Source organism: Labrus bergylta, chromosome 11 (assembly GCF_963930695.1).
Source record: "Labrus bergylta chromosome 11, fLabBer1.1, whole genome shotgun sequence".
Lineage (NCBI taxonomy): Eukaryota > Metazoa > Chordata > Actinopteri > Labriformes > Labridae > Labrus > Labrus bergylta.
The window spans coordinates 2,899,644-2,912,102 of NC_089205.1; the positions used below are offsets into that span (position 1 = coordinate 2,899,644).

The window sequence follows — 12,459 nt, forward strand, 5'->3', positions numbered from 1 at the left end:
TTTATCTTAGTGATGTGTGGTTGACCTACTATAGGTATGAAACTTTTTTTCAGGAGCTGTGATTGGTTAATCTAATTTTTTTTTTTTTAGAAAAGTCAATCATAGAATCTAGTCAGACATTGTGTAATTATAAACACTATGAAATGATCATCTCTTTGTGATAATATGTAAGATATACTTTTAATGTATATAGCTTATAAGATGTTCAGAATAACATGCTCTGTTGTGCAGCAGCTTCTTCACATGCTGATCGTTACATCATCAGGTAAAGAGTCTTAATTAAAGATTGGATGCACCTGTGGAGGTAACCACATGTAGAGGAACTCAACATGCATGTCTCACTTTGTACTCAAACAAGTCATAGAAGGATTTAAATGTCTGCAAAATATTTTTTTCTGTTCTGCCCGACTATGAGTCAAAAAGATTCTTCATTCAGTATTTGAAGAACATTTCTCAGTTTTCGCCTCAGCTTGAGAAACTTTTCATCCTGTTAAAAGTCACTACTTTCATAACTTTCATCTTTACAACGATCCAGTCTCAACTTTGAGGGGAAATTCTTTGAATTTCTTCACCAAGAGCATCTCATAATACGTAGGAGGCTTTGTGAATACGGCCCTAAGAACCTTTGAAAGACCCATACATTTATGAGAAACAAAAACCAATTATTAGAATAATAAGGGGATAGGAAGGTCTAACATAATGTATCATTTAAAAAATCAGCACATATTTCTAAATCATCATTTAGAAATAAAGGACATTTATAAGTCTGTACTTTTAAATGTTAAAACAAATTCTTACACTCTCAGCACCCAACAAGAATGAAGTGTATTAGTGGGATAAAACACTTTATTGTCAAATAACAATTAATGTAACACAACAACTCTTATATACAACCTATACACAAATCAGCCTATAATGTATTTCTACACAACTACAGTTCTCATTTTGTCTAAATCAGTGGTGTAGTGGTGCCTGAAGAAGTGATTGTTCCCCAAAATGTTTCTTTTAAGTGGCCCATCCATCAAAGGATAAATGGCCTCTGTTAAAATCAGTGGCTTTAAGTCAGTGTGTACTAGCCAATTAGAGACAGAGTAGGGAGGGTCATCCCTTCACCATCCTTGAAAAAAATTGCAGCATAATACAAAATATTGTCAATAAATGAATAGTGTGAATCAGATGTGATTTAGAAGTGGGTATACCTGCACTACATGACTGGTCTAACTATTCTATTGAAAAAGCAACGAGAGCTGCCTTCCCTTTTATGGTTTTTAACACGCATATCACCAAACTTAATGTACAACTCCCGTCCAACAAAGATAACAAAAGAAAGAAACTATCAGATCTTTACATTTTTGTAACCTTGTCAAAAAATGCTGATTTATAAATCACAGCAGTATAGTCACCATTAGTCACTCACATACAGCATGATGGGAAGACTGATTCATTGTGTGATTGCCACATTGAGAAATGTGGATGTAATCACATAATGTGGTCAGTTCTACGAAGGTCACCTCTTACAGTGCTGTACAGATTCAGGCCAGACCAAATGAAAAGCTAACACATTTAACAGTGCTTCAATAGAAAAACGTTCATACAGAAGGGATAATCAGGTAGATGTCTTCAAAAGCAAACAGTCTGATCCAAATGATCATCTATGAATACATTACAATTCATCTGTGTTTCCTATACAGATAATAAAAGACTGTAGAGTATGTACAAAGCACAAAGATCATTTGTTGTTGTTGGATAATGAGTTATTTTTTGTTCTTTGACATCATTGAGCCCTTAAAATTAGGAAATGAAAAGGGAAGTGAAACGGTAATTATCAATCTCAGCAGAAAAGTTTTAAAAAAGACACATGTTGCTTAATTCTCTCACCGAAGTCAGCAAGTTGACGAGTGTGTCAGAGAAGGTTTCTGTGTGTTTGCATCCTGGTTCAGATTCCCATGTGTGCAGATGAAACTCTAGATGTCGCTCCTTGTACAGTACGTATTAATATCGATGTGTGCATGAATGTAGTGTTGTAGTGAAGACAACACTAACCGAGACCAAGACATATCCGAGACCTGAGAGCTCAGAGACCAAGACATTTAGGGATCGAGACCGAGTCAAGACCAAGACCATGACTATTACTGAAAAATCATTAAACTGTGTGTAGAAAATGTCACTCTTTCAGATCGTAACACCGAGGGTGTAACCGGGGGATAAAAATTGAATTATACGTTTTTAGTTTTTTTTGAAAGGGCCATTTTCCATCTAATTACAGTAATGACTCTGAAAAAAAGAGTCTTTAAGTGGTGGTCTTGACCAGTCTTGATTTATAATCCGGAGTCTGCCCAGTCTGATACCACGACAAGACAGAGACCCTCAAAAATTGGTCCTGAGACCGATCTTGAGACCAAGACCAATTTCAAGTACTACAACACTACATGAATGTCACAGTTGGTGTTTGACCTCTAAACCATATATGAATAAGTGTTGTTTTCCCTTTTCATTTGGATTGTCACATTTTGGATCATCGGTCTTTCTCAAAGTGTTTCTTCTTTGTTCGTGCCTTATTTAATCTCAGGATGTTTCCTCACAGGTTTATAAGAGATAAAGAGTTCTCAGAGGGGAAGTTGAGTCAGTTGAGGGCTGGAGCGCTGCTCGGTGGAAGTGTGGGCGTTTCATCTCTGAATGCATCTGACTGAAGGTCTGCAAGGAAGAAAGATACACTCTCTTTATGTTGTGTTTCAAACATTTAAGAATCAAACACACCGAATACACACTCCTCAAATTTTTACAATTTAGGAGCTCTCTTAAGGGCTTTGGATTTAAAATTCAAGCAAAATACAATGAGCAATGTGAATATAAAAAAATATGCTGGATAGTCTTGGGCTTTGTGAGTCACTTTTATCTTTATGAGGATCTAGTCTTCAGTTTGATCGGAAATTCTTAGAAAATGTCCTGATTTTAAGAAGTTTCTTAGAATTTCGTCACCAGGAGCATCTCTTAGTATTTAGGAGGCTTTAGAATACGGCCCCTGTTCTGTTTAATAAGTCTTAGTCAATGGAAAGTGACTTGATGTGGTGGAGCATTTTAAGTATCTTGGTGTAGTCATTAACTCCAACCTAACATTTAAGGAACACATTAAATAATAATTCTAATGTTATTAAGTTTAACCTGGTAAATTTACGTCATACAAGACCTTCCTTGACTTTACAGTCATTAAAAGCTTCCATGCATGCAGTGATATTTTCTCACATAAGATATTGTTTTACAACCTGGTCAAATTCAACAGTGAGCACATTAAAACCCATCAAGTCTCTCTTCAAAAAGGCAGTCAAAATCTTGTACAGGAAATCTCATCGTTTCTACTATTGCAATATAGTAAGTATGACATTTATCACTTGGACACCTTAAACTTTCATGTATTGTTTGTCTTGTTTTTAAAGTTTTAAATGGGCTTGCTCTTCTACCATTATAGGGTTTTATCCTGAAAAGCAATTCAACAGGATAAACACCAGAGCACAAACTAGAGGCTGTGATGCATCGAGGTGTAGAACTGAATTTAGTCTAAAAGTGGGGTCTGTTAAACGCACACATTCCTGGAACAAAGTACCACCACATGTCAGGGATTGTGAGAGCAACTTCAACCTTCAAAATAAAACTCAAACATTTCTTAAAAACAAATCAGTCATGTACTCGTATGTAATATCTATCCTCCCCTTCTGATGCCCGTTCAGGAGGGCTTCTGGCTCATCCTGCATTTTTTTTTTTTAATATATTTTTTAGGCCTTTTTGCCTTTTATTGGATCAGACAGCTGAAGAGAGACAGGAAATGTTAGGAATGACATGCAGCCTAGGGCTTAGTTCAGATATCAACCCAAGGCCGCTGCGCTGAGGACTATTGCCTCCACACATGGGGCGTGCTTCATAACCTCTATAAAAACGCATCCTGCATCCTACATGCATCATTTGTGTAAAAGGCAGTCAAAGGGTAAACTTCTTTTACACAAGATAACCAGAGTATTGCGCCATATAACCAAACTCACCAATGAGTGTCAACCCCGGCTGCGGGTTAAGAATAACTGATGTTTCCTCTTCCTCTTCCTCGTCCTCTTCCCCCCAGTCTGCGATGTTTGCCGGGGGGATGCACTGCTCCAAGAACAGGTCCTCCTCATCTTCCTCCATGTCCATGCTCTCTGGAGGCCAGCGCAGCTCTCCGCTCTCCACCTCGTTCACCTCTGTGGGTTCAACAACAATGGAGGGCAGACGTTCCTTCTCACTGTTGTGGTCAAGGCTGTTCAAGGTCTCTGGGCCCAGAACAACCTCGACTGGGTCAGGGAAGATCTGAAGGGACATTGGGGAGAGCTGAGAATGGAAGAAGAAAAGTAAAACTGGAAGGATGTTCAGTTTAGAGCAGAGCATTTTACTTTTGGTTTTGAGTGTTAAGAAAATCAGATATAGAGTTTGGACCACTCTCTCTCTCTCTCTCTCTCTCTCTATCACATTCTCGTTCTTTCAAATACCATTACACGTCTCCTGGACCCTGAAGTATTTCATTTATCTCAATAATTTGATCCCAGTTTTTTATTATGATTTTTGTGACAACTATCTTGCTTTTGAGACATTTTTTAAAATGTAATTGTAGCCAAACAATTGTCACTATTTTCTTGGACGCTCCATAAATCAGAGTTCTGTGTTGTCACCCACCCGTAAAATTGTATTCACTTTTAAATGAATGTATCTGTCATACAGATGTAAATATCAAAAAGTTTACATTATGATCTAATAAATCTAATCTAATCAAATCTAGAACCATTATGTGAATTTATTTTACTGTTAAGTGTCTTGTGTTTACAGGCACTTTGATAAAACTAATCATTTTTATAATCATCAGATTGAAACGATGAGATGTTTCATGTCTGCCTAGCATTATTTATTTGGCCTGCTTAAAGTTCATAGAATCATCGTTATAAAAGTCTCCTGGTTCCGTTGGTGTGAGGGGACATTGTCCCAAAGCTTGCTGCTGTATAGGCCCAGCCTTCACATTAACGAAGGGTACTTCTTTCAGCTGTGGGTATGACGTCAGACGGAGCTTACTCCTGGACCTGATGACTCTGTGAGTGTGCAGGAAGTAGCTTGTCAAAATGTTTGTACAATTTTTGAAAGATGAAGCTGATGCAGAAGTGTAAAGTCCTGCAGTTGGTCGAGTATATGCTTGAGGCTGGCTGCAGAGGCACCAGAAGTCACATACACACCCCATTCAAATAAGCCTGTTTTTACAGCAGAAACTAACATGTTACAGCCTGGTTAAAAAAATTAATTGGTCTTATTAGCTAATGGGTTCGCCACATGCTATTCGGTTTTGATTTTATGAAGGATATACGTTATTCAGGGGCGTAGCAGACCTGATTGACGGGAAGCGCGTTGTAGCTGTTTGTCAGGAGGCTAAAGACCCACCTCAACCCCAGCTCTCAAAAGCCCCCCTGCAGGCTTCATCCATTAATATTTACAGTCTCTGATGCAGACTGTTAGTGTTTAACAACCCACTCTCACGCCAAATTCCACCAGATGTGTGTTCTGGTGGAATTTGGACAACACTCAATGTGGTAAAAACCACCACGTGAGCATGCAAACAGAGTGGAAGTGTGTAGGGAGTGGGTGTATGGGAGTGGAAACAAACCTGGAATGGTATTCTTTGGTCCTTCCTTTGCATGTCTTCACAGTTTGCATTTTGGCCCCTGAATTCCTCCATCTCTCTGCGGAGAAAACAACAGCCATAAAGCCATCATGAGACTAGAACAAGTATTAACACTGTAAAGGAATAATCTCCTATAAGACGGCGGATATGTCAGAAAAAACATTTGTCTCCCTCATTTGTTTCTCTTGAGTCTTTAAATACACTTTTTTATATAGAAACATGTTAAACAGTAGAAAAGAAGTTTTGTAGAAACTTTAAATTGCATATTAAATTTCTCTTTGGACTTCAAAAGAACAGATCTCTTTTCTAGTTTTGTCCGTGGGCTTTTATGTCTTTTTTAATTGTCATATAGAGTCGGAAACCAGGTAGAGAGTAAGGCCAATGACGTGGGAAATGAGGGTAGGCTTGAAGCAGGTGGAGGACTACAGCTTCTGTACAGTACATGGGGCGCACAAACTAACAGCTAGGGAGGCCAACTCACTTTACTTTTTCACTTTTACTTTTACTTTCTAGACTTTAACACCCTCCTATAAAAGTTGTTCTGATGTTCATTGAAACAGTAGTTAATCCTTTAGAAGATTCATCTAGACTTATTTTCAAATGTACCACTATCAACACATCCCCTAACATCTGAAACAGCAAATATTGCATCAGTTAAATTATGCTTGCTGTAGGACAATACTGCAAATGCAAGAAATCTGCAGTGCCTGGTGACTAGATGGAAAAGTGCGGCTTACAAGTTACTCTTTTGTTACTCATTTCTATCTGCATGACTTGTATACCAAAGCTTTTAGCAGCAATGGATGAAAAAATGTAATCCTATTTTCAATGAAACAACATAATTGCCCCCCTCATATCCTGAGGTCATGGCTGAATTATACTCTTACCAGAGTATCAGGGGCCCCAGACTAGGATTGGTCAGAAATGTGCTGTCCTTGATTTGAATGCCTAGAGCTGGAATCACGTTATGAATTATGTTATTATGTGCAAGCATGCGATTCCCAGATTCACACTCCAGATTAGTGCAGAAGCCAAAGGGGGGGTTGATACCAAATGGATTATGTTGTCTGATGTTTTCTTTCTGAATGGTATTCTGTAAGAACAAGTTGCATTGCCTTTTTCGCTCTTATCTCTTACAAAGGACTTTTATCTGTAGGAGATTACACCTTAAAGGTCACATATTGTGCAAAATACACTTTTCCATGGTGATATGTGTCCCTAGCTCGTCTACAAACCCCACAATAATGAAGAAAGTCCACCCTCTCCATCTTTTTCATGCTCCACTTTTCAGAAAATGTGTGCTCAAACAGGCCGTTTGTGGATTTTCCCTTCTCTTCATGACATCACAAAGGGCAGTAACCCCTCCCCCAGGTGGGTGACACTCCCTCTGCTAGGTGTTTGTTCTACCCTCTGAGTCTGCCTCAGTGTTGCCTGATGGAAAATACAGCAATGTACTGCAGCTTTAAAATTATTATATTTTACTAAAAACTATCGTACATATTTAAAAAAAACGAGATTTTATGGGGACATTGAAATTCTCAAATTATTGTACAATACATCGCCTTTTCTGCAATTATCGTACAGAGAGCAAAATTATGGTACAAATATCATAGTTATCGTTCTTATGGCAACACTGGTCTGCCTTCTCACCGTATACATAGGGCATGGTGCAAAAAAGTCTAAAAGGGGCGTGGTTGAACACAGCTCACATGCATTTAAAGCTACAGACACAGAAACAGCCTGTTCTAAGCAGAGCTGAAATAAAGGGGTTAGCATGCATTCTAAAATGCAGGATCAGATATTTGGAAAGAAACTTCACAGACATGTTTTGGAGAGCTCTGAGACTTATTTAAACTTGTTAAAAAGGAGGAGAATATGTGGCCGTTAAGTAAAAAATACAAACAAATACACCACAAGGAGTTTAAAACACCTTCATCTTTGGGACTTTGTCAGCCTTGATGCCCACTAAAGTAAAGTAGTGGCTTGTTTCAGACATGCATGAGCCTGTGTCCACACTAACGTCAATCTGTTTATGGTCTCCAGAGAAGCCCAAAGAGGATTAAAAGGACTGAGGATCTGTCCGAATCCTCTTTTCATCCCTCTCTCCTGCTCCCTCTCTCTTTTAGTCACTGCATCTCAGAGTCTGTCCTCACACAGTTAGTACCAATCATGATTTGTTGTCATTCCGAGGCCTGGTGTAATGACACAATCTGTTTGGCAAAATCTTGCTTCCCCTTTAATGCAGTTTCAGTTGAGGACAGATCTAATCTGTACTCTTTCTCTTGTCAGACCCTGTGTTGGGCAATTCTTGCTGTTCCTTCTGCTAAAAGTAGAACCAGTCCCACACTATGCCACACTGAGACAGTAAATTTAAACCATTTTGAAAGATTGTTTCAGTAAATGTGATGAGACATTTTGGTTGAAAAGAAAGAAGATCTAAAGAACAGCAAAATGCATACAGGTGAAGGACAAAAAGTGAGGAAGATCTTTTGGATTGAAACATTGCCCTGATTAGAATAAAATTTGTCATTGGGAGCTGAACTGAGTGCAGACCTTTCTCTTTTTTCTTAAAACAAGATGTCACACTGCAGGCTTCAAAATATAGCTAAATCAGATCAGGATTTCTGAGAAATGGCAGCTGTGCTGGCCCGTTCTCTCATCAGCAGAACTGGCAACCCCTGGACCCTGTGCTTACTTTAAAAACCCTCTTAGAGCTAATGCTCGGCTCCCTGAGATACTCATTTGGCTTTTGTTGGCTCACTGCTTCTGTTCCTCAGTTTATGACAATGTTTAGGAAAGTGTATGTTTCCACAAGAATCTATTCCTGGGTGCAAACAATATATTAATGAAACAGAATGTCATATACGCATATCCACACAGGGTCAGCCCTATGTTCCCACGTTTCTAAGAATTTTCTCCAAACTAGGCCCTATGTTCCCACAGGGTAGGATTTGTAATTGATACAAATTTATGAAAAAGGAAATGTGGGAACAAAGGGCCTAATTTTGAAAAACATCTTAGAAATGTGGGAACATAGGGCTGTGGGAACATAGGCATGCTCCCATCCACACATATACTTAGCTAGCTGCATGGCCGACCTAGACATGACCTACTCTTGAATACACAACAACCTCAAATCCCTTCAGACTAAGCTATAGGCTACTTTACCTAAGTGCTTTTTATGTTAGCATGCTAACACCAGAGTTTAAGATTCCAGACATGGTGAAATTTAAAATGTCTAAGCAGCAGCATGTTAGCACGTTAGCATGCTGCCATTAGCCTTGACTCCAAACCACAACTGCAAAAGTACAGTGTCACAGAGATGCTAGTTTGTCAGTACATTTTCATTCTTTACAATAAGGAAGACCTAGGCAAACCATAACCTCTTCATGGCATTCTTTAAATGCTAGCACAAAGTTGTATGCCATTTCAGAGTCCATCCGCATGTAAATTTGGGCTCTGATGTAGAAGATTTTGAGGAATAAACTGAAAGCTTTAGGTGAAGCGGGCTAGCGTAGTAAGTCAGCAGTATACTAAAGGTCAGGAATCAGGCTTGCACTGATATTAGCTGCAGACATTGCCTAAAAGTGTTTAAAACCGTTATAAAAAGGATTTAGTCTGATACAATTGAAGACTGTGTATGTGGTTTCTTAAGATTTGTCAGATCCATCAAGAATGTATAGTTTTCACAAGTGAGGTTTTCAAAATTGCATCAGCTGGGTTTCTCTCTTTTGGTTTCTTCTTCTGCTTCCTCCCTCCCCCCACTTCCTCTCTCAACTCTCTTATAATTGAATTGCTCTGAAAGCTATGGATCAGAATTGTTTGAACTGAGTTTTTCTTTCTGACTCCCTTAATGTGACAGCGCGTAGGCTTAATGTTCCCACCACCATGCTTAAGTTCATTGTATAATATGACAAATGAAGAAACACTAAGCCAGTTTGCACAGCCGCCAAATCGAGGACGCCCTGTTCTCGTCTAAATAGGATCAGCTTTGGGTGGATGCTATCATTTTTTGACCCACTTGTGAATGTGCACGGCCCTACAATTCAATTTCTGATAATATGTTGCAGACAACTGTGTCACGCTAAGCTGTTTGTGTGCCACCTGGGATGGAAACTTTCAGCAGCTATTATGATGAAGAAGCTTAACCCCACATGTAATCCTTTTCATACATACTCTCTCTAAACACCTGCATGTTATAGCAAACTTAGTGCAACACGATTCAAAAACAACCACCAAAGATATAACTGTGAATATAATAAGAAATTTACCATCAATGATTAGAATTTATAAAGAAAAAAGAACGATAAAATAAATCGCCTATGACTTTCTGCTTTTAGTATACCCACTACACACAAAAGGACTTTTAATAAATGTTCAGTAACTTTCTTCTCCATTTTGACATACATGGTGATATAAGCACCCTGTTCTTGTGAAACAGAGAAAGTAGTTATAAAAAAGGGTTCAGGGGGGAAATACCTGAAAGGAAATATTTGTTTCATAACTTCTGTAAATCTTTCTGCAACCATTTACACCATGCAAACATTCTCAATGATTTTAACCGTCTTACAAAAAACATATAACCATAGACAGACAAAAAAAAACACACAAGAATGCATATTAGCACCAAATGAGACTGTGGCAATCTTGGTCTATTTCCATTTTATTCCGTGCATGCATTCTGCTTTGAATCGCTGCAATGAGGATTAAACAGTTTAAACCGTTTGTGTGACGTTCCAGTTACCATTCATTATCTTGTTAGTTCTAAAGTAAACAGATTCTATATGAATTAGATTGGCTATGGTCCTTTGAGATCAATCTATAGAAGGAACTAAAAGTTTAATATATATATATATATATATATATATATATATATATATATATATATATGTATATGAAAAATATAATCTAAGCTTCAGAACAGTTGCCAAATAGGGACGGTTCAGTGAATGATTCTTCACTTCTTCACTCATTTTTACATGCTAAAGTTTTGCACCTTTAATTATCTACATCAAGGTTGAAGCTTAGGTTATTATAGGGTAAAGAAGGGAAAGTCAGCCTGGGGAAAACCCAGTTGATGCAAGTGTGAATGGTTGTACCTGAAACACACAAACTACAGCTGTGTCTTACCCCTCACTTGCAGTCAGGCAGATGTCTTCTCCATCTTGGCACAGCTCCACAGTGGTGAAACCGGGCTCCTCCACAGTGAGTATAGGTGACACAAGATGGGGTGCAGGAGGAGGTGTGCAGTCCCCCTCTGCAGAGCCCTCAGTCAGGCTTTTGGCCTCCAGGGCGAGGCCTGGATGGGGTGTGGGGGTTTCCAAAATCTCAGGTATCCCAGGAGTTGAGTATCTGAAGGTGGATATGTACCCTGGTTCCCTGTGTAAGTTAGGACACCACCTGTGTCTTTGTCCAGGTCAGTAATGAGTCTGTCTGCTAGCCCACAACTCAAACGCGCTCCCTAGTCTCCTGCACCCAACTTCCTTCCTCATTTCTCTGTCAATATCCCTCCTGGTCCCACCCCACCCCGCAGCCGGGCTTTGGAGAGGGAGCAGGATTAGCGTCTCTTTCGATTACAGAGGCTGGATGGGTGACGTCAGTCGGGCTCGCCAGTCCCCTCTGATGAGTTGGCACACTGGGCTGCTGCTGCATCCAAAAAGCGACATATAAAGAGCACACAGATGGCACATGGCCCCTCTGCTGATAGAAGTTCAACTGCTCACAAAAAGATCATTTGGAAGTTTTAGATGGTTTAATAAAAGATCACTTTTTAATCTTCAACTTCCTGTTTGTGTGTCCATCGAGCCTCTCTCTCTCTCTCTCTCTCTGCCATGTTCTCAACTGTGTGTGCCGTTGCTCCATCAGTGGATTTAGATTTGGACGATTCATGGAATTAGCCCAGGGATCAAGGGCTCAGGGGTGGGAAAGGGATAGATATATATAACAGGCTCCAACTATTGCTAAACAGACAGCGCGCTGCTAACAGCACTGTGTAATCCCCTCTGTAGGCTAAATCAGTGGGCTATATATGGAACAAGGTTGTGAAGGAGCAACATGAAAGGCATCCTGCTCCAGCAGAACTATGAATGATCAAATATCTGGGACCAATTTTCAAATATTAGCAGTCCAAACGATTTGTCTGTAAGAAATATGTAAATCACAATTTTAATTACTTCAGCAAAAACAACAAACATTTGTAAATAATTTATATTCAGTATTTCTAGTTAACCACCTGTAGTATAAGAGTTGATCACAAATTGGTGCTGGGAATTAGTTTTCAGACACTGAAGTAGACCTCTTCTGAGCAGAAGAAGGAAACCCAGTGGAGACAGCTAGGGGGCAGAGGAGGACGGGCAAATTTTACAAGACAGGGTAGCATTTGTATTCTGCCACCACTGTATGCTGCAGTTTTTTCCACCAGGTACACGAAGGAGGTGATGATGGAAATGGAACTTTATACATAAACTAGACAATTTGCATTTACCTGCGGAAAATGCTTGGGAATGCTGACTGCTGAAATGCATTGCAAAACACTGCTGAGTGACGAAGTATTATTTTTTTCGATTTTGAAATACTTTATTAATCCCTATGGTAAGATGTGGAGACTTTTGAAGTAGTTGAGTTGAGTTATACTCCTTAGAGTAGATAAGAAAGTAAAGCATTACAATAGTCAATCCTGCTGGGGATGTTAGTTGGCTTTACGATCTGATTTCTCCCATTCTTCTTATGCTCTCTCTCTCTCTCTGTCAGCAGACTGACAAGAATTTAAAGAA

At 39.2% G+C, this 12,459-nt stretch overlaps 1 protein-coding gene across 2 annotated transcripts; it reads right to left on the reverse strand.

Annotated features, from left to right (window-relative positions):
- Positions 1-2,133: 2,133 nt before the first annotated feature.
- Positions 2,134-11,508, reverse strand: lbhl (LBH regulator of WNT signaling pathway, like). Of its 2 annotated transcripts, none has more exons than XM_065960638.1 (4): positions 10,817-11,508; positions 5,669-5,744; positions 4,035-4,332; positions 2,134-2,694 (listed from the first exon to the last, which is right to left on the reverse strand). In XM_065960638.1, exons 2-4 carry the CDS (start codon positions 5,738-5,740, stop codon positions 2,624-2,626), a joined length of 441 nt encoding a protein of 146 aa, XP_065816710.1. In that variant the 5' UTR covers positions 5,741-5,744; positions 10,817-11,508; the 3' UTR covers positions 2,134-2,623. The 2 variants fall into 2 exon arrangements, with proteins under 2 accessions (XP_065816710.1, XP_065816709.1); XM_065960637.1 differs by having other exon boundaries at positions 4,035-4,353; positions 10,817-11,505.
- Between the last annotated feature and the right edge of the window lie 951 nt (positions 11,509-12,459).

What these genes read in the sequence shown, in the direction of transcription:
- lbhl (XM_065960637.1), bottom strand. Translation starts at nt 5,740, where the DNA reads ATGGAGGAATTCAGGGGCCAAAATGCAAACTGTGAAGACATGCAAAGG. An exon ending in ACCAAAGAATACCATTCCAG is followed by an intron (nt 4,354 to 5,668) that starts GTTTGTTTCCAC and finishes TTCCATTCTCAG; the next exon opens with CTCTCCCCAATGTCCCTTCA. An exon ending in GCCGGGGTTGACACTCATTG is followed by an intron (nt 2,695 to 4,034) that starts GTGAGTTTGGTT and finishes TCTTCCTTGCAG; the next exon opens with ACCTTCAGTCAGATGCATTC.